This window comes from Oratosquilla oratoria, chromosome 28 (genome assembly GCF_046742065.1).
Source record: "Oratosquilla oratoria isolate Oo_2021 chromosome 28, ASM4674206v1, whole genome shotgun sequence".
Lineage (NCBI taxonomy): Eukaryota > Metazoa > Arthropoda > Malacostraca > Stomatopoda > Squillidae > Oratosquilla > Oratosquilla oratoria.
Window position 1 is genome coordinate 31,340,161 of NC_134804.1, and position 26,922 is coordinate 31,367,082.

The 26,922-nt window shown below is 41.1% G+C and overlaps 1 protein-coding gene across 1 annotated transcript in view; it reads right to left on the reverse strand.

Annotated features, from left to right (window-relative positions):
- Positions 1-734: 734 nt before the first annotated feature.
- The window catches only part of bsf (bicoid stability factor), a 49,844-nt gene continuing 23,656 nt past the window's right edge, over positions 735-26,922 (reverse strand). Inside the window, exons 12-25 of the mRNA XM_076211079.1 lie at positions 24,510-24,671; positions 24,078-24,218; positions 23,127-23,322; positions 21,712-21,931; positions 19,379-19,492; positions 18,524-18,641; positions 18,112-18,271; positions 16,213-16,453; positions 14,036-14,255; positions 10,223-10,418; positions 6,654-6,757; positions 6,199-6,379; positions 5,234-5,382; positions 735-1,778 (exon numbers count right to left, since the gene is read on the reverse strand). Of these exons, the coding sequence (XP_076067194.1) occupies positions 1,764-1,778; positions 5,234-5,382; positions 6,199-6,379; positions 6,654-6,757; positions 10,223-10,418; positions 14,036-14,255; positions 16,213-16,453; positions 18,112-18,271; positions 18,524-18,641; positions 19,379-19,492; positions 21,712-21,931; positions 23,127-23,322; positions 24,078-24,218; positions 24,510-24,671 (2,217 nt within the window). The 3' untranslated portion in view covers positions 735-1,763. The remainder of the gene's footprint in view (positions 1,779-5,233; positions 5,383-6,198; positions 6,380-6,653; positions 6,758-10,222; positions 10,419-14,035; positions 14,256-16,212; positions 16,454-18,111; positions 18,272-18,523; positions 18,642-19,378; positions 19,493-21,711; positions 21,932-23,126; positions 23,323-24,077; positions 24,219-24,509; positions 24,672-26,922) is intronic.

Consider the following 26,922-nt stretch of genomic DNA (forward strand, 5'->3'; position numbering starts at 1 on the left):
TACAAAGGCTAACATCTGATAATTACCATTTGAGTATCTAAATTGAGGTGAGGAGGAGAGCGAGGGTGGAAAGAGAGTTGGGAGATAGGGTTGATGAAAGAGTATTGGGATGGTTTGGACACATGGAAAGGATGAGTGAAAAAAGATTAGTAAATGAGGTGTGGAAGGCAGAGGTGGAAGGAGTGAACATGAGGGGGTGACCAAGGATGAGATGGTTGGATGGGATAAAAGGGACACTGAGAAAGAGGGGAGTGTCTGTTGAGGAAGGAAGGGAGAAGATAGAAGATAGGGTTGAGTGGAGAGTGATTTGTACGGATGATGCTGTGATGCATGGAAAGAAGTGGGTGAGGGATGGGAGGGGTGAGGGAGTATGTGCTAATGATATTTTGATAATCTTCTCTTTTTGCATGAGGGGACAGAGGGGGTGGTCACCAATTAAATGGAGAAGCCTTGCTGTGGGTGTGCTGTGACTTGCTACATTGTTTCTGACTCAAGGCAGTTGGCAAGATGCAGGGATGACCCATCATTCAGGAGGAGTCAAGATAAGAGGGAGGGAGGGGGGTGAATGGGAATGGAATATCTGCGTATGGAATGGATGGGAGTGAATTTTATCCTTTGTTTTTGGCTACCTCCCTTGTAAGGAGGAAAAAGCCTTTGGTATATATCTAAAAAAGACATCTTTTTCATATACAATCTACCCAAGTCTTAAGGTTTCCAAGAAAACAATAATGAAAAACAATACATACAGTATATATTTACATTATATTACAAAACCTTAATGACAAAAAAAAAAAAAAAAAAATCCACAGCCAATGATTCTCCTCAATGAAACTAAAACTTAATTCCTTCAGTCTGGCAACAAATCCAAGGAGCTTATTCTAGCTAATGCCACATTTCCATTCAGATAAGAACCAGACCCAGTAATGATAGAATTCTAACTTAACTACTCCCTTCTATCCTTAACCTCTTTGATACATTGACACCTATGTAGGCATCACGGGGCATGAATGGGTATATGAGGATGCTGGAGTCGGTATCTTGGTTACATTTATTTTGTAGTTGTAGATGAGTGACCCCCGATTCCTGTGAACTGGTTTGATTACATTTTCTGTTTATTATTACTCAGAGTGAAAGAGAACAAATAATACAACAGTTACTTTATATTTCAAAATGCAAGTAGTGTGATACATTGTGCATTAGGCATCTGATGCCATGCACAAGAATTTGACTCATATTGAAGAGGTTAATGTATTACACAAATTTGGTTGGGACCAATGACTGGTGTTCCTGCGAAATGAACAGCAAAGCTGCCCATTTTCAAAATGCAGTAACTATCTCACTTCCATTAGGAGGTGCAGCCCTGACGGAATGGCACTCAGTCTCTGGGCTAGGCCCAAGATCTTTCTACATTATTTACAACTGTAATTCTTACACTTTTCAACACATGAAGAACTGACGACTGCTCTCTTCTCCCACATTGATACAACAAAGACAACAGTCCAAAGTTTCTTCCCAGAGAGGTCTATAGGAGACTGAGTACTGTTGCCAGCCACTGGTCTATGAGTTTTCCCACTTAATGAAACTCATGGGAATGATTAATTGATAAATTTGGTTCTAACATCAGATTATTCTATTTAATTATGTAGTGGCCCTTGGACTAAAGGAATTAAGGTGAATTCTTTAACATGACATGGATGAATTTTTTTTCACTTTATATATAAAAGAGTCCTGTAGATCCTCTAGATGACTGCTTGCTTACATCTTCATGCACTGCCTTTCTGTACAGAAAAATAAGAAAGAACAAATTACATAAAGCAACAGATGAAAACTAAAATATTCTCCATTTGGAATCAATGGCACATGAATTTTGTTTTGAACAACTAATGCTTCTTAGTTTCAATAAACTGGAGGAGGGCAACTTCTCAAACTAGAGAGGTAACTACCTCAAATGCCTCTTTTAACAATCAACTTTTTAAAATCTATTCTGGTTAATATTAGACAATCTTACATATCTATAGGAGACAAACCAATAGTTGGAGTGGTTTGGAAGTGAGGAGTTCCAGGAAAAAATCGTAGTGGAGAGATGATGGTAGAGATGTGTCTAGAAAGAGTTAATGATGGCAAATGCAGTGTTTAGGAAGAAAGTCAAGCATAAGTACACATGGGAAAGGATGGTGGATGGAGGTGTGGTAGATAGGGCTTTAATGGACTATATAATAGTAACAAGGAGAGGAGTAGGAAGAGTTTTGGATGTACATGTTCTAAGGGGAGAGAGTGGGGGAATATCAGATCATTTTTTGGTGGAAGGTAAGTTGAGAGTGGAGGATAGATGGAGAAAGAGGAAAAGGCCAAAAGGTAGGGAGGTGCTTAGAGTCAACTGCTTAAATGAGAAAGAAAAGAAGGAATACAAGAAAAAGCTGAGAGAGGAGTGGGAGGGAGTGAAGGATACAGTAGAACTAGGATGGGAGGAGGAATGGGGATATTTCAAGGAGGGAGTCATAAGGTGTGCAAAGATGGTGTGTGGAAAAAGTAGGACGGAAGGAAATAAAAGGAAAGGTAGTGAGTGGTAGGATGAGGAAGTAAAGAAGGTTGCAGAAGAGAAGAAATGAGTTCACAGGTTGGTTACAAAATGGGATAAGAGAATCATATGAGAGATACAAAGAAAAGAGAAGTAAAGCATAAGATAAAGAAGGCAAAGAGGAGAACAGATGTGAAATGGGGTAAGAGTATGACAGAAAATTTTGAAAGCAATAAAAAGATGTTTTGGAAGGAAATTACGAGAGGAAAAGGAGGTGAATTAAGTAGAGAAGAAAAGGTAAAAGGTGCAGATAGAGACATGATAATGGAAGAGAAGGCAGTAAGAGGAAGATGGGCAGAGTATTTTAGAGAGCTGAAATGTGAAGGTGGATAGGGAGGGAAAGGTAGTTGCAGTGGGAAGCACTAAGAAAATGATAGTGATGAATGAGGAAAATGGAGGAGAAATAAGAAAAGATGAGGTGAAAGCAGTTATTAAAATGATGAGAGCAGGTAAGGCACCTGGGTTAGATGGGTGTCATGTGGAATGTCTAAAAAAGGGAGGTACAGTGATGGTGGACTGGCTGTTGAGGTTGTTTAATGTTCATCTAAAAGAGGGTAGAGTGCTGGAGGACTGGAGTTGTGTCTGTATAGTTTTGCTTTACAAAGGAAATAGGGACATGTGTGAGTGCAGTAGTTTCAAAGGGATTAGTCTGTTGAATGTAGTTGGGAAGGCTTATGGGAGGGTTTTGAGTGAGAGGATCAGGAGAGGAACAGAGGGAGTAATTGGTGAGGAACAGTGTGGGTTTAGGACAGGTAGGGTTGCATGGATCAGATTTTTGTGGTAAGATATGTGAGAAAGCTTTAGGAAAAGGTAAGGATGTTTTTTGGGCTTTTGTGGATTTGGAAAAGGCTTATGACAGGGCAGACAGGCACTGTCAGAAGTATTTAAGATGGAATAGGAGGAAAGCTGTTAAGAGCAGTCAAGAGTTTTTATGAGAGTGTTATGTTGCCTTGGCTGTTCAATTTATACATGGATGAGTAATGGGCCAGGGATTGGAGATTGTTAAAGAAAATGGAGAAAAATGGGAGATAAGCCAGTTGTTGTTTGCTGACGACACTGAACTTGTAGCAGGATCAGAGGAGGGATTGAGGAAGTTAGTGACAGCGTTTGGGAAAGGTGTGTGAAAGAAGGAAGTTGACAATAAATGTGGGTAAAAGGTGATGAAATGTGGAAGGGGAGAGGATGACAGCAAATTGATAGTGAGTATTAATCTCTTCCATACGGTGACGCCTACATAGGCGTCATGAGGAGCAAGTGGGTGTACGAGGATGCCGACGTCGGCGTCTTGATTATATTTATTGTAGTCATACCTGCGTGGCCCCCATACTCTGTAAACTGGCTTCATCATATTTTCTATGGTTATCAAAATTCACAGGTGAAAGAGAACAAGCAATAGAGCAGTGACTTTATTTTTTATAATGCGAGTATTATGACGCAACATCGCACGTCTGGCAGCTAATGCTGCCAGACATGCGATGTGGCCCGTATTGAAGGGGTTAAGGAAGAGATATTGGAGGAAGTGGATACCTTTACATACTTGGGTGCAAATGTGGCAGGAAAGGGAGGTGAAGGTAAAATATAGATTGTGAGAAGCAAATAAATGCCTTGGGGGATTCAAAATTGTAATGAGAAATAGACATTTGGGAATGGATGCTAAGAGGAGATTGTATGAAGGGGTGACTGTACTGACAGCACTGTATGGGGCAGAAACATGAAATATAAGAGAGGAAGCATTTAAATGTGTTTGAGATGAAATACCTGAGAAGTAATGTAGGTGGTTACTAGGCTGGATAGAGTGAGGAAATAGGTGAGGAGGAGAGCGAGGGTAGAAAGGGAGATTGGAGATAGGGTTGATGAAAGAGCATTGGGATGAATTGGACACATGGAAAGAATGATTAAAGAAAGATTAGTAAAAGAGGTGTGGAAGGCAAAGGTGAGGGGAGCAAACTTGAGGGGGCGACCAAGGATGAGAAGGATGGATGGGCTAAAAGGGGCATTGGGAAAGAGGGGAATGTCTGTTAAGAAAGGAAGGGAGAAGACAGAAGGTAGGAGAGAGTGAAGAATGGTTGTGTATGGATGATGCTGTAATGCATGGAAGGGAGTGGGTGGGGGATGAGCGTGTGTGTGTGTGTGTGGGGGGGAGGTGAGGGAGTATGTGTGAATGATATTTTGATGCAGCCAGAAGAGATTTCTCCCCATCTTCTCTTTTTCTGCATTAGAGGATGGAGAGGGAGTTCACAGATTAAATGAAGCAGACTTGGTATGGATGTGCTGTGTCTTGCTACATTGCTACTAACTCAGGGCAGTGGGTGAGATGCAGGGATTCCAAGAAGAGCAAAGAAAGGAGGGAGGGAGGGGTGATGAATGGGAGTGGAGTATGTGGGGATGAAATGGGTGGGCACAGACTTATGTCTTTGACTTTGGCTTCCTCCCTTGTAAGGGGGAAAAACCATTGGTGTATATGTATATATATATATATATATATGTATGTCTTTATATATATATATATATATATATATATATATATATATATATATATATATATATATATATATATATATATATATATACACACACACCAATGGCTGTACATGCCAAGAAATTTCTTTCAAAGAGGTATTGCCCCTTAAGTCTTAACTTAGTTAACTAACTTACCACTGGAATGGTGTATGGAAATGTTTTGTCAGCAGACTCAAGACCTGATTTCAAACGGTTCAAAGCAGTTTTGTTCAGTTTGTCAATGTTCACTGTCTTCAGTGCTGATTCTAGTACCTTCAGTCCTTCTTCAAAGTGTCCATTTTGAGCTAAAACAGGAAAATAGTTCCATTATAATTCTATTTATATACCAAAGGCTTTTTTCCCCCTTACCTGGGAGGTAACCAAGTCAAAAGGCATGTATCCACTCCCACACATTTCACTCCATTATAATTAATCCATCATCCAGGAGGAGCCAAGTTAAGAGGGAGGGATGGGGGTGAATGGGAGTGAAGTATGTGGGAATGGAATGGGTGGGAGTGGATTTTATGCCTTTATTTTTTTGTCTACCTCCCTTGTTAGGGGGAAAGAGCCTTTGGTATAAGTATAATTAATCAAATAATAACAATCTGTAATCATAAATCTACATCATCTCCACAAGTTGGCTTCATCTTACTATGTAACTGCTGCATCTTACACTTTAAATATTTAATGGGTTAACACAAGACAACTATTTTGCTAAAGAAGACCCCCTCCACAGCCACAGGATTAAACCTATTTTGATTAACCTTTTAATTACATTCTACAGCCATCCAGCAACCCCTTGGGACTAGGTAATGGTGGAGGGTTGTAAGCTATTTTCAGCACTGGTTGAGACAACAGTATTTCTCTGGGGCACTGTACATTAGAGGGTACATTTTCTTCCTTCCATCACTTCAGTGTTGCCACTTGAAGGTGCAGCATTTTGCACAGAAACAGTGCCAACACTGGCAACAGACACCAACTACCCTAGACACAACTACCACAAAAGACATGAACTTGAGATTATTTAAATGCCAGTTTACCCCTAACAATACTGTGTGGCATAATGATGCATTTAAATTCTGACTGACACATACATATGAAATATGGAGGTTAAAACTTACAATGCACATCTAAGACACAGCTGTAAATAACACCCTTGGCCCCTTCGGAGGAACTGGTTTGAGTCTCAAGAAACTCTGCCAGTTTGATGACCATGGAGGCATCCTTCAATTCTCGTGCTTTCGCAAGTACTCGGCCAAACAGAAGAATTCCACTGTTATCTTGCAGATGTTTGTTAAAAATCTGTACAAAGTAATTTCACTCAATAAGAACATGAATGTAGTTAATGGTAACATATTGCACAGGATAAGTCACTAAAAATAAATAATCACTTCATTCTACTGGAATGAGCTCCCTAATGTTATATTTTCAACTCCTTTAGTAATTTATTATTCAACGCCTAACTCATTCTACAGTTATTAATTATTTTTATAGCCAAGTAATGACTTTACACTACTTTTCCCTGTGTTCACTGTCAACAGAATCCAATAAGTACACAAGATTTATGGTTGGATACCTCGTTTGCCTCCTCAACACGACCCTCAGAGTAGAGGAATGACCACACACAGCTGGCAGGAGCATGGACACCACGAGTAGCATATTCTCCAGCAAGTTCCGTTACTTTAAAAGCAATTAAAAAGTTTTTAGAGTATCAAATGACTACAACATAACAACATAGAAAAATATGATAAATCAATGTACCTCTAAATACATGTGTATCAGTATGTACATGATGTTCAGTTTAACATCGCATACTCTCCCATCAGGAGACTAGGATGGTGCCCCTTACAGAGGTCTTCGAAGTGTGGAATTTAATCAACCAACTCGCTAACAGCAGGGTTCAAACCATTGTCACAAATAGCAACACTCTGGACTGCTCTTGTACATCTGGGGTGTAGGGAGACGACTCTCACTAACACTGATCACATAGGATCACATCATGCAGGTATCCATTGTTGGTCCCTATATGTATTTACCTATCTGTAGTATTTAGCATAAGACCTATGATCATAGGATCCCATCTATATATTACCATCAGTCAATTAATTTTAAATTGTCCTATGTTATTTGACAAAAATTAATTTATCCAAACTATTCCATGAATCAGTAATCCTATTTGGAAAAATTGTATCCATAAATTTCCTTCAAATATCTAGTCTCTTCTTAATTAGATCTAACATCCACTGGTTTTCCTTTGTTCCCAATCTATGAGGTCTTTTTTTGTCTAGTACATCCACACCTTTCATGGCTCTTAACCACTTCAGTACAACTCAAATTCTCATGCGCAGCATTGGCTGTCATATGTATGATTCATCACACTACTCACATTATAAAATATAAAGTCACTACTGTATTACTCATTCTCTTTTACTCCGAGTAATAATAAACACAGAAAACGGGATCAAACCAGTTCATTGAATCTGGTAACTCATGTACAACTACAAAAAAATATATAATCAAGACGCTGACGCTAGCATCCTCCATACCCACTTGCGCCTCACGATGCCTACGTAAGCATCATTATACTGAAGTGGTTAAGTACTGCCACAAAATTGCCCTTCTTTCTTCTCTCCTCTAATATTGACAGTCCCAGAATATTCAATCACTCTACATATTTGGAATCCAAATTGCAAGCTTCTCAAGACAATTTCCCACTCCCAGTTGAAAAAATTCTTGCCTAGTGCATCTTGTGTTTCCTCTAATACATTCTTTCCAAAAGTGTTTTTATTTGTAAAACTACAGTGTTGTATGGGTTCCAATTTATCTCCTGTTTGAAAAGAAGTGATATAGTGTCTTTGTTTATATAGGACAAACAGAGATTTAAATAATGGATTGGAAAAACACAAATACAACACAGTTCTGTTGTTTTCCATCATGTCAGGAACAATATCCATCATACTGACTGGGAGAAAGCTAACCTAATATGCAAATCCAGTTGTGTTTTCACAAGGAAGATTGTTAAATAAGCTCTCAATTGAGTATCAACTCAATTCCAATATTTCCAAAGGACAATGGTCCCCACACATAATTTCACATCTGGTTACTTCCTTGTCCAAATTAAAGGCTGTCATCGTTCCTCCCTGCTGTCACATTTCTTTGTAAGAGGTTGTTATATCTCCACACTACCCTCCCTTTTTTACTAATATATTAAAGAGGTTATTGTTCTCCTCCTCACCTCCTCATTTCTCACTCTATCTAGCCTAGTAACCCCCACCATACTTCTCAGACACCTCATCTCAAACACATTCAAACTCCTTCTCTCTTCTTCTCTTATGTTCCACGTTTCTGCCCCATACAGTGCTGTTGGCACAATCACTCCTTCATACAGTCTCCTCTTCGCATCCATTCCCAAATGTCTATTTCTCATTACACTCTTTAAACCACCAAGGCATTTACTCGCTTCTCTCAATCTACATTCTACCTCCACCTTCACTCCACCTTTTCCTGCTACACTTGCACCCAAGTATCTAAAACTATCCACTTCCTCCAGTCGCTCTCCCTTAATGTTCACTTCCAGTCTACTGCCACTTTCACCCCTTGTACATCTCATCACCTTACTTTTACCCACATTTATCTTTATTGCGACACTGCTTCTGACCCAGGGCGGTGGGCAGGGTTCAGGGATGACCCGTCATCCAGGAGGTGCTCAGATGAGAGGAAGGGTGGGAGGGGTGTGGAGTGTATTTAGGGATGAAATGGGTGGGAGTGTTTTTATGCCTTTCCTTTTGTGGCTACCTCCCTTGGAAGGGGGAAAAAGCCTTGGTATATGTATGTATGTATTAAAGAGGTCTTCAGTCATCAGCTAAAATATAGAGTTTTTCTGTTTCTACACTTTACATTTTGTTCAAACAAAAAATTAATTTCTCATCATACTTGTGACACTGCTTCTGACCCAGGGCAGTGGACAGGGTGCAGGGATGATCCGTCATCTAGGAGGTGCTGAGATGGGAGGGAGGGTGTAGGGGTGTGGAGTGTTTTCAGTGATGGAATGGGTGGGAATGATTTTATGCCTTTAACTTTTTTGGCTACCTCCCTAGTAAGGGGGAAAAAGCCTTGGTATATGTATGTATGTACTTATACCAAGGTTTTTTTTTTCCATTACAAGGGAGGTACCCAAAATCAAAGGCATAAATCCACTCCCATCCATTTCATCTCCACATATTCCACTCCTATTCACCATCTCTCCCTCCCTCTTTTCTTGGCTCCTCCTGGATGAATGGTCATCCCTGCATCTCGTCCACTGCTCTGGGTCAGAAGCAGCACAGCAAGACACAGCACATCCACAGCAAGGCCACTTCATTTAATCAGCAACCCCTCTCTATCCCCTCATGCAGAAAAAGAAAAAATGGGGAGAAATTCCTTTAGGTTGCATCAAAATATCATTCACACAATACTCCCTAACCCTCCATCCCCCACCCACTTCCTTCCATGCATCACAGCATCATCCATACACAACCACTTTCCACTCACCCCTATCTTCTGTCTTCTCCTTTTCTTCCTCAACAGAATTCCCCCTCTTTCTTAATGCCCCTTTTACCCTATCCATTCATCTCATCCTTGGTCACCCCCTCATGTTCACTCCCTCCACATCTGCCTTCCACACACCTTTTACTAATCTTTCTTCATTCATTCTTTCTTTCCATGTGTCCAAACCATCCCAATACTCTTTCATCAGCCCTATCTCCCAACTTCCTTTCCATCCCCCCTCTCTTCCTCACCTCCTTGTTTCTCACTCTATCCAGTCTGGTAACCCCTACCATACCTCTAAGGCATTTCATCTTAAACACATTTAAACTCTTTCTTCCTTTCTTATGTTTCATGTTTCTGCACCATACAGTGCTGTCAGCACAAAACTCCTTCATACAATCTCATCTTAGCATCCATTCCCAAATGTTTATTTCTCATTACACTTTTTAACCCCCCAAAGCATTTACTTGCTTTTCTCAATCTACATTCTACCTCCACCTCCACTTCTCCTATTCCCACCATATTTGCCCCCAAGTATTTAAAGCTATCCACTTCCTCCATTCTCCCTTAATACTCACTTCCAACTTGCTGCCATCACACTTCAATAAATTACATTACCTGTAGGAATCTGTTCTGGAAATTTCTCCATGAAGCTCAAAATGCCTCCCTTGGGGAATCTGCTACCAAGAGCACTTGCATCGAAGTCTGGTCTCTTAAGATCTGATCTAAGGAGGTCCAAGTACTCCACAGCCTTGTTGCCACTTACAAATGCATTACACATTCTATTGTCAAATGAAACCGCTTTCTTCACACTCTGAAAATAGAAACATCATCAGGATTAAAAATGAGTTATGATAGTTATTATTCTTAGCCTAGTGACAAACCTTGAGAATTTTCTCTTACCAGTGCCGGATGTTCATATACTTGATGCAGTCAGAGGAAAGACAGTTTTCAACACTCAAGCCTCACTAACTCTTCCGATACATACATACAGCTACTGCAGTGTCATCTACAACAACTGGCTCACCACCCAATTCCTTCTTATTTTATTCTAACCACCCAAACTTGAAAGCAAGACTTATTTTTCATCTCTTTAACCTCACAAACTCCTTTGACTCAGCTACAAGTAAAAGGTAAAGGAGGCAAAGAGGAGAGCAGATGTGAAATGGGGGTGAGAGTATGACAGATAATTTTGAAAGTAATAAAAAGATGTTTTGGAAAGAAATTAAGAGAGGAAGAGGAGGCGAATCAAGTAGAGAAGAAAAGGTAATAGGTGCAGATGGAGAGATGATAATGGAAGAGAAGGCAGTAAGGGGAAGATGGGCAGAATATTTTAGGGAGTTGCTAAATGTGAAGGAGGATAGGGAGGGAAAGATAGTTGCAGTGGGAAATGCTAAGAAAATGACTGTGATGAGTGAGGAAAATGAAGGAGAAATAAGGATGAAGTGAAGGCAGTTGTTAAGATGATGAAAGCAGGTAAGGCACCTGGTCTGGATGGATGCCATGCAGAATGTATTAAAAAAGGAGGTACAGTGATGGTGGACTGGCTGGTGAGGTTATTCAATGTTTGCTGGAGAGAGGGTAGAGTGCCAGAGGACTGGAGGAGTCCCTGTATAGTTCCACTTTACAAGGGAAAAGGGGACAAGTGTGAGTGTAGTAGTTTCAGAGGGATTAGCTTGTTAAGTGTAGTTGGGAAGGCTTATGGGAGGATCTTGATTGAGAGGATTAGGAGAGGAACAGAGGGAGTAATTGGTGAGGAACAGTGTGGATTTAGGACGGGTAGAGGTTCTGTAGATCAGATCTTTGTGGTAAGACAGATATGTGAGAAAGCTATAGGAAAGGGGAAGGATGTTTTTTGGGCTTTTATGGATCTGGAAAAGACTTATGATAGGATAGAAAGGAACTGTGGGAGGTTATGCAGATATATGGGATAGGAGGAAAGCTTCTAGGAGCTGTCAAGAGTTTTTATGAGAGTAGTAGAGCTTGTGTCAGGATTAGAAATGGAGAGAGTGAGTGGTTTGAGGTGAAGGTGGGACTTCGTCAAGGATGCGTTATGTCGCCCTGGCTGTTCAACTTATACATGGATGGGGTAGTGCGAGAGGTAAATGCAAGGGTAGTGGGTCAGGGATTGGAGATGGTTAAAGAAAATGGAGAAAAGTGGGAGGTGAGCCAGCTGTTGTTTGCAGATGGCACTGCGCTTGTTGCAGGATCAGAGGAGGGATTGAGGAAGTTGGTGGCAGAGTTTGGGAGAGTATGTGAAAGAAAAAAGCTAAAGATAAATGTGGGTAAAAGGTGATGAGATGTACAAGGGGTGAAAGTGGCAGTAGACTGGAAGCAAGCATTAAGGGAGAGCAACTGGAGGAAGTGGACAGTTTTAGATACTTGGGTGCAAATATGGCAGGAAAAGGTGGAGTGAAGATGGAGGTAGAATGTACATTGAGAGAAGCGAGTAAACACCTTGGTGGATTAAAGAGTGTAATGAGGAATAGACATTTGGGAATGGATGCTAAGAGGAGACTGTATGAAGGAGTGATTGTGCCAACAACACTGTATGGGGCAGAAACATGGAACATAAGAGAGGAAGAGAGAAGGAGTATGAATGTGTTTGAGATGAGGTGTCTGAGAAGTATGATGGGGGTTACTAGGCTAGATAAAGTGAGAAATGAGGAGGTGAGGAGAAGAATGGGGGTGGAAAGGGAGTTGGGAGATGGGGTTGATGAAAGAGTATTAGGATGGTTGGGCACATGGAAAGAATGAGTGAAGAAAGACTGGTAAAAGAGGTATGGAAGGCAGATGTGGAGGGAGTGAACATGAAGGGACATCCTAGGATGAGGTGGATGGATGGGGTGAAGGGGGCTTTGGGGAAGAGGGGAATGTCTGTTGCGGAAGGACGGGAGAGGACAGAAGACAGGGGTGAATGGAGAATGGTTGTATATGGATGATGATGTGATGCATGAGGTGGAATGGGTGGGGGGATGGGGGGTGAGGTAGTATGTGTGAGCAAATTTTGACGCAGCCCGAAGGGATTTCTCCCCGTCTTTTCCTTTTATGCATGGGGGGGACGGAGAGGGGGGACATCCTAGGATGAGGTGGATGGATGGGGTGAAGGGGGCTTTGGGGAGGAGGGGAATGTCTGTTGAGTTAGGACGAGAGAGGACAGAAGACAGGGGTGAATGGAGAATGGTTGTATGTGGATGATGATGTGATGCATGAGGTGGAATGGGTGGGGGGATGGGGGGGTGAGGTACTATGTGAGAGCAAATTTTGACGCAGCCCGAAGGGATTTCTCCTTGTCTTCTCCTTTTATGCATGGGGGGACGGAGAGGGGGGGGTCGCCGATTTAATGAAGCAGCCTTGCTGTGGATGTGCTGTGTCTTGCGACACTGCTTCTGACCCAGGGCAGTGGACAAGGTGCAGGGATGACCCGTCATCCAGGAGATGCTAAGATGAGAGGGAGGGTGGAGGGGTGTGGAGTGTATTCAGGGATGGAATGGGTGGGAATGATTTCATGCCTTTTCCTTTTTGGCTACCTCCCTTGTAAGGGGGAAAAAGCCTTGGTATATGTAAAAAATATATAACAAGTGTATCATCATCCAGAAACAACAACTGGCTCACTTCCTACTTCCCTCTGTTCTCACTCGAACCACATAGTCTTCTAACTCAGCGACACATTAAATGTCATCCTCAAACAACAGCTGGCTCAGTTCCCACTTCCCTCTACTTTCACTTACTAGCTCTAAGTCCCTGCTTAGCACCCTTATGTTTATCTCCCTTTCTACTGCATCCATATTCATGTTAGCAACCATTGTGTAATGTCACCAAGATCGATCAATGGGCAGGGGTGATGTGGAAGGTAAACATGGAAAGCTAGAAATCAGAATTGATCAAGGAAAGTTGGAATGGCTTGGGCATGTAGAATGTGGAAATTAGTAGTGGATAGAGGGAACTTATGGGAAGACCATGAATGAGGTGAATGGACAGGGTGAAGAAGGCACTGGATACAATAGAAATATCTCAAGCAGGGAAAGGAGAGAGTAAAAGATAGATGTCAGTGGAGAAGGGTTGTACATGGATGAAGAAATGCAGCACAAAGGGATTTCTTCTTGTCTGCTCTGTTTATTTCTTGAGTAGCTGAGATGGGTGTGTTTGTGTGTGTGCGTGTTTTACCATGTAATTAAGTGGTGGGGGTAAACCTGCTGTGGAGATGCTCTGCCTTGCTGCGCTGCTTCTGAACATTCAACCGCAAGAAGCTCAGATAAAAAGGGACAATGGGTATGGGATGGATACAGAATGGGATTATGCTTTGACTCAGTCACCCATAACAAGGAGGTAAAGGCCTTTTGATATATGTATGTCACCCTTATTGTATATGTGGAGTAAGAACCCAAGGATTAACAAATATATACATATACATAAGACATTCATTCCTACCTGTGAAAGGTGTTCATCAAAATAGAGAAAAGAGTCCACATCTCCCACACTGGCCAACTTATTGAGCAAGAACTTGAAGATCTTTGGGGTGGGGTGCTGCCCTTTTCCCATCATCTCTTTGGTAAGTCTCAATGCCTCATCATATCGTTCTTCTTTAACCATAGCTTCAATCAATTTGGATGTGCTGGTAACAGAAAGCTGTTTCCCAGAAGACTCGACCCTGTGAAGGGAGAAATAAAACATCAGAGATATGGAGAGTCTTCTTGCAATGCCTTTACACTAAGCAGGGGTGGACAATTCCAGTTTTACAGTAGTTGCTCAGTGGGACCCTTTTGATTAACTCGTGGCTGCCCACATATGAAATCCACCTGAGATGAAAGAAAGAAAGAAAACAAAAACAAAATGGTAATATTTTTTCTTGTAGCTGTATTAGCCTCAACATGAGCATGCTTTGTGTGTGTGTGTGTGTGTGTGTATTCACTTGGTCTTTGGATCACGTGTTGGACTCGTGATCGACAGCTATTTCCCTCCTGGAAGAGAGCTCAGAGCTCGTAGGTCCGATCTATGGGTAATACTATGACCTTGCACACACACACACCCCCAACTCCCCGCCCACGAGAGTCAGAGTAACGACCCGAAGCGCAGCGGTACCGAAATAATTTCGGCCCTGGGCAGGATTCGAACCAAGAACTGCGGGCCACTATGGTGGCAGTTCAGCGCTCTACCAACTATGCCACCGAGTCGCGTTGTGTGTGTGTGTGTGTATATATATATATATATATATGCAAATGATTAAAAACATGTGATTCACAAAATGTGTAATAAAACCAGATGGAAAATAAAATGAAAAATGACTGAATGTTTTCATCTATTCAAGACATTTTTACTTGTGAAAAATGTCTTAAGGAAACTTTTCATTTTATTTTCCAATTGGTTTTATTACACATTTTGTGAATCTGGGGTGGACAATTCCAGTTTTACAATAGTTGCCCAGTGCCTTGAGAGCAACTTATGGTTGCCCGCAGACGAAATCTGGGTGTCCTTAGTGCGCAAGTGACTGAATTGTCCACCCCTGCTAAGAAGTGTGGCAGGGGTCAGGGATGACCCTTTATCCAGAGGGCATCATGATGAGAGGAACTATATATGAGCTTTGGATGAGTGTGGGGAGGGTGTATGGTGGTCTGACTCAGCCCTCCCCCCTTATAAGGTGGAAAAGGCCTTTTGGTATATGTAAGAGAAAATAATAATTTCTTGAAATAAAAATTAACATTTGGTTTGGCAATTATTTTTATCATATTTTTAATGATGAAAATTTTTTTTTTTTTTTTTTGCTTCAATAATTAAAAGTTATTGAAATTATTCTTTTTATCAACTGTGCTCATGTGTATGAATGAATATATATGTAAACACACACACACACATATATATATATATATATATACAATTGACATGAGCTACAGTTGACTAAACTTTGCTAAGCTGATTTATTCCACCCCCTTTTCCCTCCCTTTCCACCCCAACTCTCCTCCTCACCTCCTCATTTCTTCCTCTATCTAGCCTAGTAACCCCTATCATACCTCTCAGGCATTTCATCTCAAACCGATTTAAACTCCTCCTCTCTTATGTTCCATGTTTCTGTCCCATACAGTGCTGTTGGCACAATAACACCTTCATACAATATCCTTTTAGCATTCATTCCCAAATGTCCATTTCTCATTACACTGTTTAATCCCTCAAGGCATTTACTTGCTTCTCTCAATCTACATTCTACCTCCACCTCCACTCCTCCCTTTCCCAACATATTTGTACCCAAATCTCCAAATCTATCCACTACCTCCAGTCTCTCTCCCTTAATATTCACTTCGAATTTGTTGCCACATTTTTCCCTTGTACATCTCATCACCTTACTTTTACCCACACTTATCTTTAATTTCCTTCTTTCGCACATCTTTCTAAACTCTGTCACTAACCTCCTTAATCCCTCCTCTCATCCTACCACAATCAGTGTCATCAGCAAACAACAGCTGGCTTATCTTATACGTATAAAGGGAGTTAAAACAGATTGCCTGTTATTGTGTTCTTTGTGCATCATTATCAATGATGTGGTTTAACATCACAAACTCCCCTCTATTGGGAGGCTAGGACCAGTATCATTATCAAAATTACAAAATACTTACTTCTTCTTTGTATCTACTGCAGCTTCAAGGTCTGACTTGACTGCTTCATTGAATTTCTCATTAAGCTTGTTAGATTTGGTTGGTTCCTGTGTTTTGACCTCTGGCATAACAAAAGGCACTGGTTTTCCATTGCTCTTGAGAAAAGTTCCAAGATCATATAGGAATGCCTCACTTGGTTCAATATTTTCCTCTTGCATGCTCGTCCAAATGCCCAGGGCCTTGTCAAAGTTGTTTTTCTTTTCTAAAAGAAGAGATGATAAATTAATAATCATGAAAAAAATCTACACCACAATTCATTGATATCTCAGGCATTTAATCTTGAATATATTTGAACTCCTACCCCATACAGTGCTGTCGGCACACTCACCCCTTCATACAATCTCCTCTTGGCATCCATTCCCAAATGTCTATTTCTCATTACATTTTTTAATCCCCCAAGGCATTTACTTACTTCTCTCAATCTACATTCTACCTCCACTCTTCCCTTTCCCACCACATTTGCACCCAAGTATCTAAAGCTATCTGCTTCCTCTAGTCTCTCTCCCTTAATACTCGTCTCCAATTTGCCACCATCCTCTCCCCTTGTACATCTCATCACTTTATTTTTACCTACATTTATCTTCAACTTCCTTCTTTCACACATCTTCCTTAACTCCATCACTAATTTCCTTAATCCCTCCCCTGGTCCTGCTACAAATGCAGTGTTGTTTTTAGCAACTATCATATTTCTCAAATGCTTCACCTCAAAAACATTCACTTTATCTTTCTGCCTCCCTTACATTCAAGTCTTTGCTCCATATAGTGCCCTGGGTAACATCACTCCTCATACAGCCTTCTTATAGAACTCATCCCCAAATACCTGTTTCTTATAAGATTGTAATTCAAAATATCTATATCTAATAAACAAAAAAGGCTTCTTTCTCCTTATAAGGGAGGCAGCAAAAAAAAAAAAATCACAGCAGGATATCATTATCAAAACAACAATTTAATACATACATACATATGCCAAGGCTTTTTCCCCCTTACAAGAGAGGTAGCCAAAAAGGAAAAGACATAAAATCATTCCCACCCATTCAATCCCTAAATACACTCCACTCCCCTCCACCCTCCCTCTCACCTTAGCACCTCCTGGATGACGGATCATCCCTGCACCCTGTTCACTCCCCTGGGTCAGAGGCAGTGTCGCAAGGCACAGCACATCCACAGCAAGGCTGTTTCATTAAATCGGCGACCCCCTTTCCATCCCCCCATGCAGAAAAGGAGAAGACGGGGAGAAATCCCTTCGGGCTGCGTCAAATTTTGCTCACACATACTACCTCATCCCCCATTCCCCCACCCATTCCACCTCATGCATTACAATATCATCCATATACAACCATTCTCCATTCACCCCTGTCTTCTGTCCTCTCCCGTCCTTCCTCAACAGACATTCCCCTCTTCCCAAAAGCCCCCTTCACCCCATCCATCCATCGCATCCTAGGACGTCCCCTCATGTTCACTCCCTCCACATCTGCCTTCCATACCTCTTTTACTAGTCTTTCTTCATTCATTCTCTCCATGTGTCCAAACCATCCTAATAGAAACATGGAACATAAGAGGGGAAGAGAGAAGGAGTTTGAATGTGTTTGAGATGAGGTGTCTGAGAAGTATGATAGGGGTTACTAGGCTGGATAGAGTGAGAAATGAGGAGGTGAGGAGGAGAACAGGGGTGGAAAGGGAGTTGGGAGATAGGGTTGATGAAAGAGTATTAGGATGGTTTGGACACATGGAAAGAACAATTTAATACCATACATAAACATTTCTCCAAAAAGGCATGTACCCATCCCACTCCCATCCACATCCACGTATTTCCCTTCCATCTAAGTCAAAACATTATTAAATTAAATAAATAAAACTTACTATATACTTGCAGGAGTTGATTAAACATCATCTGTCGATCAACATCAAAGAGATCTCTGGTTACACTGATCAGATTTTCCATCTCCACAACCTTTTCCTCAGCAGCATACCTTTCACACCTCAACTCTAAGCGATTATGCCGGGCTCTCAGGCCAGGAGTCTAATAAAAAGAATGTTGTACTTTATTCTACTTATCAAACAAAACCTTACAAATGAAATAACAAGTACTCTTATACTATTTTTGCTCCACAAGTCATTTGAATACACATTTCAAAAGAAAATATAAAAATAAACAAAGAGAAAAAATCAATCAATAAAAACAAATACATATACAAAGGCAAATAAATAAAAATAAATCAATAAGTGGAGAAAAAGAAGAAGAAAAAAAAAAAATAATAATAATACTACATACCTCCAGAATCTTACGGGCCTGCCTAATTCGCCCACACTCTATAAATCCAAAGATGAGGTCATACAAGCTATTCATTTCTCCATGAATTTCAATACTTAGGTCCATTATATTCTGCAAGCTAAGGAAGAAAAATATAAAATACTTAGTAAAAAGTGGTACTCATAACCATAAGAAAATTAAGCAAACTACACATGATTATCATACTAAATGTGTATCAGTTAAGTACAAGCGACATAGAAATATGAAAATGTTCTTGCCAGTGAAATATATACACAAATAAACATGCACACATACACATACCACCCCTGACACTTTGTCATATTCCCAAACTGTGATTGAAGTTTCCCTGTATTGTCTAAAGCATGTGCTTAAAATTAATTTGAGTATATTTCTTTTCTTGTTGATTTTACAGTCTAATCTTTGATATGCAGGCTGAAAGTCACGTGAGTATTAAAAGTGTGGGAACGGGGATGACCATACATCCACAAGTTGTTAAGATGAAAGGGACAATGAACAAGCTTCTTGGATAGGTGTGGGATGGGTGTAAGGTACATCTATGCTATAACTTAACCATCTCCCCTTTTAAGGGGTAAAGGTCTTATGGTACATGTGTATTTGAATCAAGCTGATAAATGTCAACACCAATGCAATGGAAAAAGTACTAAAGTACATAATGAGACACCAATAAGTAAAAACAACTCGAAGATAAAAACCAATCCCCAATCCCACTATACTGACAAAGAGCACACAATGCAACACCAATAACACAACAAAAAATTTACATGATTACATATTCACAGACAATAATAGACATGTTCTAATAACAACACTAATTAATTTGCTGACTTTACTTACTTTTCCGTGTCCTCAAGTTTGATAAAGCGGGTGGTGAGTTCATGCTTCCACGGTGTCACTTTATAAGTACGACAGATGTCCGTGAATTCTTCCATGGCACCTTTCAAATCATCACTGTCAATGAAAGAACATTGAGAAATGAATAATAAATGAAACAAACCGTAGGTCCATAATGTTCATAGAAGCATCCTTCTCTGAATGTATGATAACTATTTTTTCTTTACAAACTGGACAAGTTATAGCTAAGATGACAGAAATAAAAATAAAGATGCATGTATAAATCTTCAACTATTATCATACAGTGCAATATACATTGTCAAACTATCACAATTAATTAGGAAAAGAGATGAAAGATTATACATACATATACCAAGGCTTTTTCCCCCTTACAAGGGAGGTAGCCAAAAAGGAAAAGACATAAAATCATTCCCACCCATTCCATCCCTAAATACACTCCACACCCCCTCCACCCTCCCTCTTATCTTGGCACCTCCTGGATGACAGGTCATCCCTGCACCTTGTCCACTGACCTGGGTCAGAAGCAGTGTCGCAAGACACAGCACATCCACAGCAAGGCCACTTCATTAAATCAGCGACCCCCCCCCCTCTCCGTCCCCCGATGCATAAAAAGAGAAGACGGGGAGAAATCCCTTTGGGCTGCGTCAAATTTTGCTCACACATACTACCTCATCCCCCATCCCCCCGCCCATTCCACCTCATGCATCACAACATCATCCATATACAACCATTCTCCATTCACCCCTGTCTTCTGTCCTCTCCCATCCTTCCTCAACAGACATTCCCCTCTTCCCCAAAGCCCCCTTCACCCCATATATCCACCTCATCCTAGGACGGCCCCTCATGTTCACTCCCTCCACATCTGCCTTCCATACCTCTTTTACTAGTCTTTCTTCACTCATTCTTTCCATGTGTCCAAACCATCCTAATACTCTTTCATCAACCCTATCTCCCAGCTCCCTTTCCACCCCCATTCTTCTCCTCACCTCATTTCTCACTCTATCTAGCCTAGTAACCCCCATCATACTTTTCAGACACCTCATCTCAAACACATTCAAACTCCTTCTCTCTTCCTCTCTTATGTTCCACGTTTCTGCCCCATGCAGTGCTGTTGGCACAATCACTCCTTCATATAGTCTCCTCTTAGCATCCATTCCCAAATGTCTATTCCTCATTACACTCTTCAATCCACCAAGGGATTTACTTGCTTCTCTCAATCTAAATTCTACATCCACCTTCACTCCACCTTTTCCTGCCACATTTGCACCCAAGTATCTAAAACTATCCACTTCCTCCAGTTGCTCTCCCTTTATGCTCACTTCCAGTCTACTACCACTTTCACCCCTTGTACATCTCATCACCTTACTTTTACCCACATTTATCTTCAGCTTTCTTCTATCACATACTCTCCCAAACTTTGTCACCAACTTCCTCAAACACTCCTCCGATCCTGCAGCAAGCGCAGTGTCGTCCGCAAACAACAGCTGGCTCACCTCCCACTTTTCTCCATTTTCTTTAACCATCTCCAATCCCTGACCCACTACCCTTGCATTTACCTCTCGCACTACCCCATCCATGTATAGGTTGAACAGCCAGGGCGACATAACGCATCCTTGACGAAGTCCCACCTTTACCTTGAACCACTCACTCTCTCCATTTCTAATCCTGACACAAGCTCTACTACTCTCATAAAAACTCTTGACTGCTCCTAGAAGCTTTCCTTCTATCCCATATATCTGCATAACCTCCCACAGTGCCTTTCTGTCTACCCTATCGTAAGCCTTTTCCAGATCCATAAAAGCCCAAAAAATATCCTTCCCCTTTCCTATAGCTTTCTCACATATCTGTTTTACCACAAAGATCTGATCTACACAACCTCTACCCGTCCTAAATCCACACTGTTCCTCACCAATTACTCCCTCTGTTCCTCTCTTAATCCTCTCAATCAAGATCCTCCCATAAGCCTTCCAAACTACACTTAACAAACTAATCCCTCTGAAACTACTACATTCACACTTGTCCCCTTTTCCCTTATAAAGTGGAACTATACAGGCACTCCTCCAGTCCTCCGGCACTCTACCCAAGATATATATATACATATATATATATATATAAATCATAAAACTATTTACTTTGTTTAAAAACAGGATTTCAATTGTAGACACTGTAAAAGGAGGAGGATGAGCCAGCAACAACATTGTAAAGTAATGAGAAGCCATGGTTCCAGGGATACACCACTTCTGATGTATTGCTGTCCTGTCTACCACAATGCAAGAGATTGACTCCATACTAACAAACAGACAACAGCTACTTACTTTGCAAAGTGTGCTTTGATAAGGGGTCCCAACTGCATTGTGCTCGGCTGAACATATTTACAATCAAAAAGAACTTTGTGCAACTTCTTGATGGAAGCAACATCTCCCTTCTCAGCCATGGAGTTCAACATCTTCCAACAGAGATGGTTCAAAATCATCTGGTCTTGTTCCGTTTCATCAGGTAATCCTTTTGCACCATCTTCAAGTGACTTCTGAGCATCTATTAAAACAGAAAAAAAAAAATTATAGAAAATTCTTAAAACTTTGTGTGGTGTGTATGTGTTTGTGCGTGTACATTTGTGTGTGTGTGTATTTACCTAGTTGTATTATACAGGAAGGAGAGCTATGCTTGTGGTGACCCATCTCTGTATCTCGCAACATCTAGTTTGTTCATAAATTCATGTATGGTTTTTGCACACATCATTGTTTTGTCCAATTTCTTCCAGACATCCACCACTCTGTGTGGAAAACTTTTTGTTTTTTTTTCAGATCTCTTCTATCTTCTTTTCCTGTTGACGCTTCCCATTTTCATATGAGGTCGTTGTTCCTCGCTAGTCGTTTCCACTTATTTCAGTCCATCACCTGCTCCTCCTCCAAATGTTTTTCCTTAAGGTCCTCTCTCAGTCTGTCCTTCCAACGCAGCTTGGGTCTCCCTCGCCTGCATCTCCCCTGCACCTCCATCTCCATCACTCTCCTTCCCACGTAGTCTTCATCTCTTCTCTTCACATGGCCGAACCAATGTAATCTCCTTTCTTGCGCTTTCGCCGATGCCTCCACTACTTTCACAGTACTGCGAATCCTATCAGATCTTTTCTATAACTGTCCTTTTTGAGTTTCTTTTCATGCTTCTCTGTCAAGGACTTCCATGCCTTTGATGATTCTGTAAATGGCCAACAGATGGCCTCTTTCTCTTCTTTGTTCCATGGCTGGTAGTTCCAATTTAGACAATTTTTGCTTGTATGTCAGTTTTGAAAGTGTTGGGGCAGTCTTTGTTGTTGCTCTTTGGATTCCTTCTATTTTCCTTATCTTCTTTTTTGTACTGGATGTCCACAGTGTTGCTATGTACTTCAATCTTGGTCTTATCAGTGTAACTAGTATTTTCTTTACCATTACCTCATCCAAGTAATTAAAAGCTACCTTTATTGATCTATTAAGATCTTTACAACAAAATCAACAAAGAATAGGCCACACCAGAGACAAACTACCCCAGATGCCATCACCACACAGAAGATCCTGAACACCACTTCCTACATTGTCCTACTCTAGCTATACCCAGACAACAATATTTCTTCCTTGAGTGACTTGTGGACCAATCCAAAGGCTCTTGGACCTCCTGCAAAGAGAGATCTGGGGCAGTGAAGAGCACTTTGGATTGAAGGAGTTACTCAGGAAAACAAACCTAGTTGCCAACATACCATCCAGTTTTTCTTCAGCCACCATAAGACTGGCTAACTTGATTGTCTTGATTGGTGATAACACAACCTCTGGTTCCCTCTGCTGCAATTCTTTAAGAAGCTTCATGGCTGATTCTAGATGACCAGCATTTACATACATGTCGATGAGAAGGACATACTGCCCTATACCATACACATACTCTTCTGCATCCAATTTCTGAAATACAATATATCTTCATATCTTTATCTGACTTTTTATTTTGTAATAAATACTATAGGATGTTTAATTAATCATGAAACATGATATGTACTCCAGTCCAATTTCAAACTAGGAGTTTCAAATGGATCAATGGTAACTCATTCTTTACATACAGGTGACTTATGTTTAAATCACTGGGTATGAACACAAAAATGGGCACTTTTAGTACAGTCTATGGTCCTTGTAGCATTAAATACTAAGTTGACTAATCCACTTAGACCCATTTGCTTCTTTAATAATTTTGTTTAAGCAAAAGCTACATGATTTTGTTCCACTAGGTGGGGGCTCTGGTCTTTTAAATTTAATGAGAAAATAAACATGAAAACGGCTGGGCCCTGGAACCTACTAATACCTGAGATGACATTTCTATACCTCCTAATTTGATTGACTACTTTGCTATAATTTATGACTATCTTAATTGTTCCCAGGCAATTCTATTCAACTTGAGAAGCCCATCCCCACCTCTGCAGCAAATGAGTTGAATACCTTGATTAATAACCTGTTCACTGCATTTTAAATGTGTATTTATTCTAGCTGCCAATAAGAGCTTATATTTGGTTCAAGGAGATCCCCCACCCTCTGTGGGTCTTCAGTCAGTGAAACTCGAGGAAACAATTATTATTATTATTATTATTATCATCTGACCAATATAATGAACTTTTGTCCACTCCCTTACATTTAGTTGTTGTAATCCATGTTGCAGAAATTCCTACCTGTTTGACTTCTTCAGCTTTCTCCACATCTTTATTTCTTGCATAATTAATAAGAAGTTGAGCAAGAATGGCTGAGGATGGCATGTTCTTTATCTGTAGCTCCATAGCTCTGCGTTCAAGCTCAGCAATTGTCTGCTGTCTCTAAAGGTTGTATTAAAAAAATGCATCTCAGAAAACAAAAAATAATTCAAAGCATGAATGTAACAAAATAATCATAACAGCATCATCTTTCTTCATATGTACAGCAACCTATTTCTTCCTATTTTCATTTTCTTTTATGGTCATCATAATCACATGATATACTAGAATGTTCTTCAGTATTCCATTCTACTTCATAGTATATTAGTATGCACAGCATAAACCAAGCTGCCACAGGACTGCTCAGCCAGACAGTCTCAGGAGCAACAACAACAACAAATATTTCCATCTTACCAAAGGAACTGATGATCGAGACTGTAGGGGCTGTGCAACAAGAGTACCAGATGCAAGACGTTCAATGGATGCAGAGACGGTTTCTGTGATGTGTTCCCCAAGCCGAGCTTGAAGTTTAGTTGCCTGAGACTTCTCTATGCTGAGGCCTCTCTCCTCAAGTGCCTGGCAAAGAAGTGAACTTTGAGCATTCCTATACCATATACCAAGGGCTTTCCCCCTGTATGAGGGAGATAGCCAAGTTCCTTATAAGGTAGAATACAATAGATTTGTAAAATATAAATTGCTCAGTAGCATGCAGCCAATACTATTGGGACTATATGGGATGCCCCTACTGACCAGAGCCTCACATCATTTTGTCTATGTTAAGAGGAAATCTCTATTCATAGAGAAATGCTGCTGCTTTATTATACTGGAACTGTCCCTCCATTATACAGGCCCCCCTCTTAATACTGTCCTGTACCCCTTTTATGTGCATATATTTCCATTTTTGCCTTTGTCCCCTGTGGTAGGGGGAAGATAGAATACTGCCACCAAGTTTTCCCACTCAGGTCATAAAGGCAGCTAAAATGGGACATAGTGATGGGACTAGGCATCCTCCTCTCTGTAACCCTTGAACATTCCCACTAACATATAATCACACACCTCATACATTTTTCTCTGGACTGCAAGAAAGTATATTTCTCCTATCATAATACATACATACATATAGGGCTTTTCCCCTTTACAAGGAAGATAGCCAAAGTCAAAGGCATAAATCTACTCCCACCCACTTCATCCCAACATACTCCACTCCCATTCACCAACCCTCCATCCCTCTTTTCTTGGCTCCTTCTGGATGATGGGTCATCCCTGCATTTCACCCATTGTCCTGGATCAGAAGCAATGTAGCAAGACACAGCACAACCACAGTAAGGCCACTTCATTTATTTGGCAACCCCCCTCTCTCTGTCCCCACATGCAGAAAAAGAGAAGACAGCCCATTGGGCTGCCTTAACTCCATCAGCCCAGTGGCACATTCTACGGATTCTGCAGTGACCAATACCTTACAATTCTATTCAACCAAGAAAGTGTTCCTAGAATGAGTTCAAAATAAATCAAACAATCCCTTCAATCCAATGCAACCCTTGATTAATACCATTATCGCTTACAAGCGATTTTATTCAGCTAATGGGCACCAATGGATTGATGGAATTAAGCATCATGCATCCATCTATATACCAAAAGCTTTTTCCTCCTCATATGGAAGGTAGCCAAGTCAAAAGACACGTACCTACTCCCACCCACTCCACTCCCATCCACCACCCTTTCCCCACTTTCATCTTAACTCCTCATGGATGACAGGTCATCCCTGTATCCCACCCACTGCCCTGGGTCAGAAGCTATGCAGCAAGACATAGCACATCTACAGTAAGGCTGCTTTACTCAATCAGCGACACTCCCTCTCCATCCCCTCATGTAGAAAACGAGAAAACAGGGAGAAACCAATTCAGGCAACGTCAAAATATTGTTCACACATAAACATCCCCTACCCCCCCATCCTCCACCCCTTCCTTTCATAACAATATCATCTATACACAGCAAATCATCCATACATACATACATATACCAAGGCTTTTTCCACCTTACAAGGGATGTAGCCATATCATACATACATACACATACATACATATACCAAGGCTTTTTCCCCCTTACTAGGGAGGTAGCCAAAAAGGAAAAGGCATAAAATCATTTCCACCCATTCCATCCCTGAATACACTCCACACCCCTCCAATCTTAGCACCTCCTAGATGACGGGTCATCTCTGCACCCTGTCCACCGCCCTGGGTCAGAAGCAGTGTCGCAAGACACAGCACATCCACAGCAAGGCCGCTTCATTAAATTGGCGACCACCCCTCTCCGTCCCCCCATATAAAGGAGAAGATGGGAAGAAATCCCTTCGGGCTGCGTCAAAATTTTGCTCACACATACTACCTCACCCCCCATCCCCCCGTCCATTCCACCTCATGCATCACAACATCTTCCATTAACAACCATTCTCCATTCACCCCTGTCTTCTGTCCTCTCCCGTCCTTCCTCAACAGACATTCCCCTCTTCCCCAAAGCCCCCTTCACCCCATCTATCCATCTCATCCTAGGACGTCCCCTCATGTTCACTCCCTCCACATCTGCCTTCCATACCTCCTTTACTAGTCTTTCTTCACTCATTCTTTCCATGTGTCCAAACCATCCTAATACTCTTTCATCAACCCTATCTCCCAACTCCCTTTCCACCCCTGTTCTCCTCCTCACCTCCTCATTTCTCACTCTATCTAGCCTAGTAACCCCCATCATACTTCTCAGACACCTCATCTCAAACACATTCAAACTCCTTCTCTCTTCTTCTCTTATGTTCCATGTTTCTGCCCCATACAGT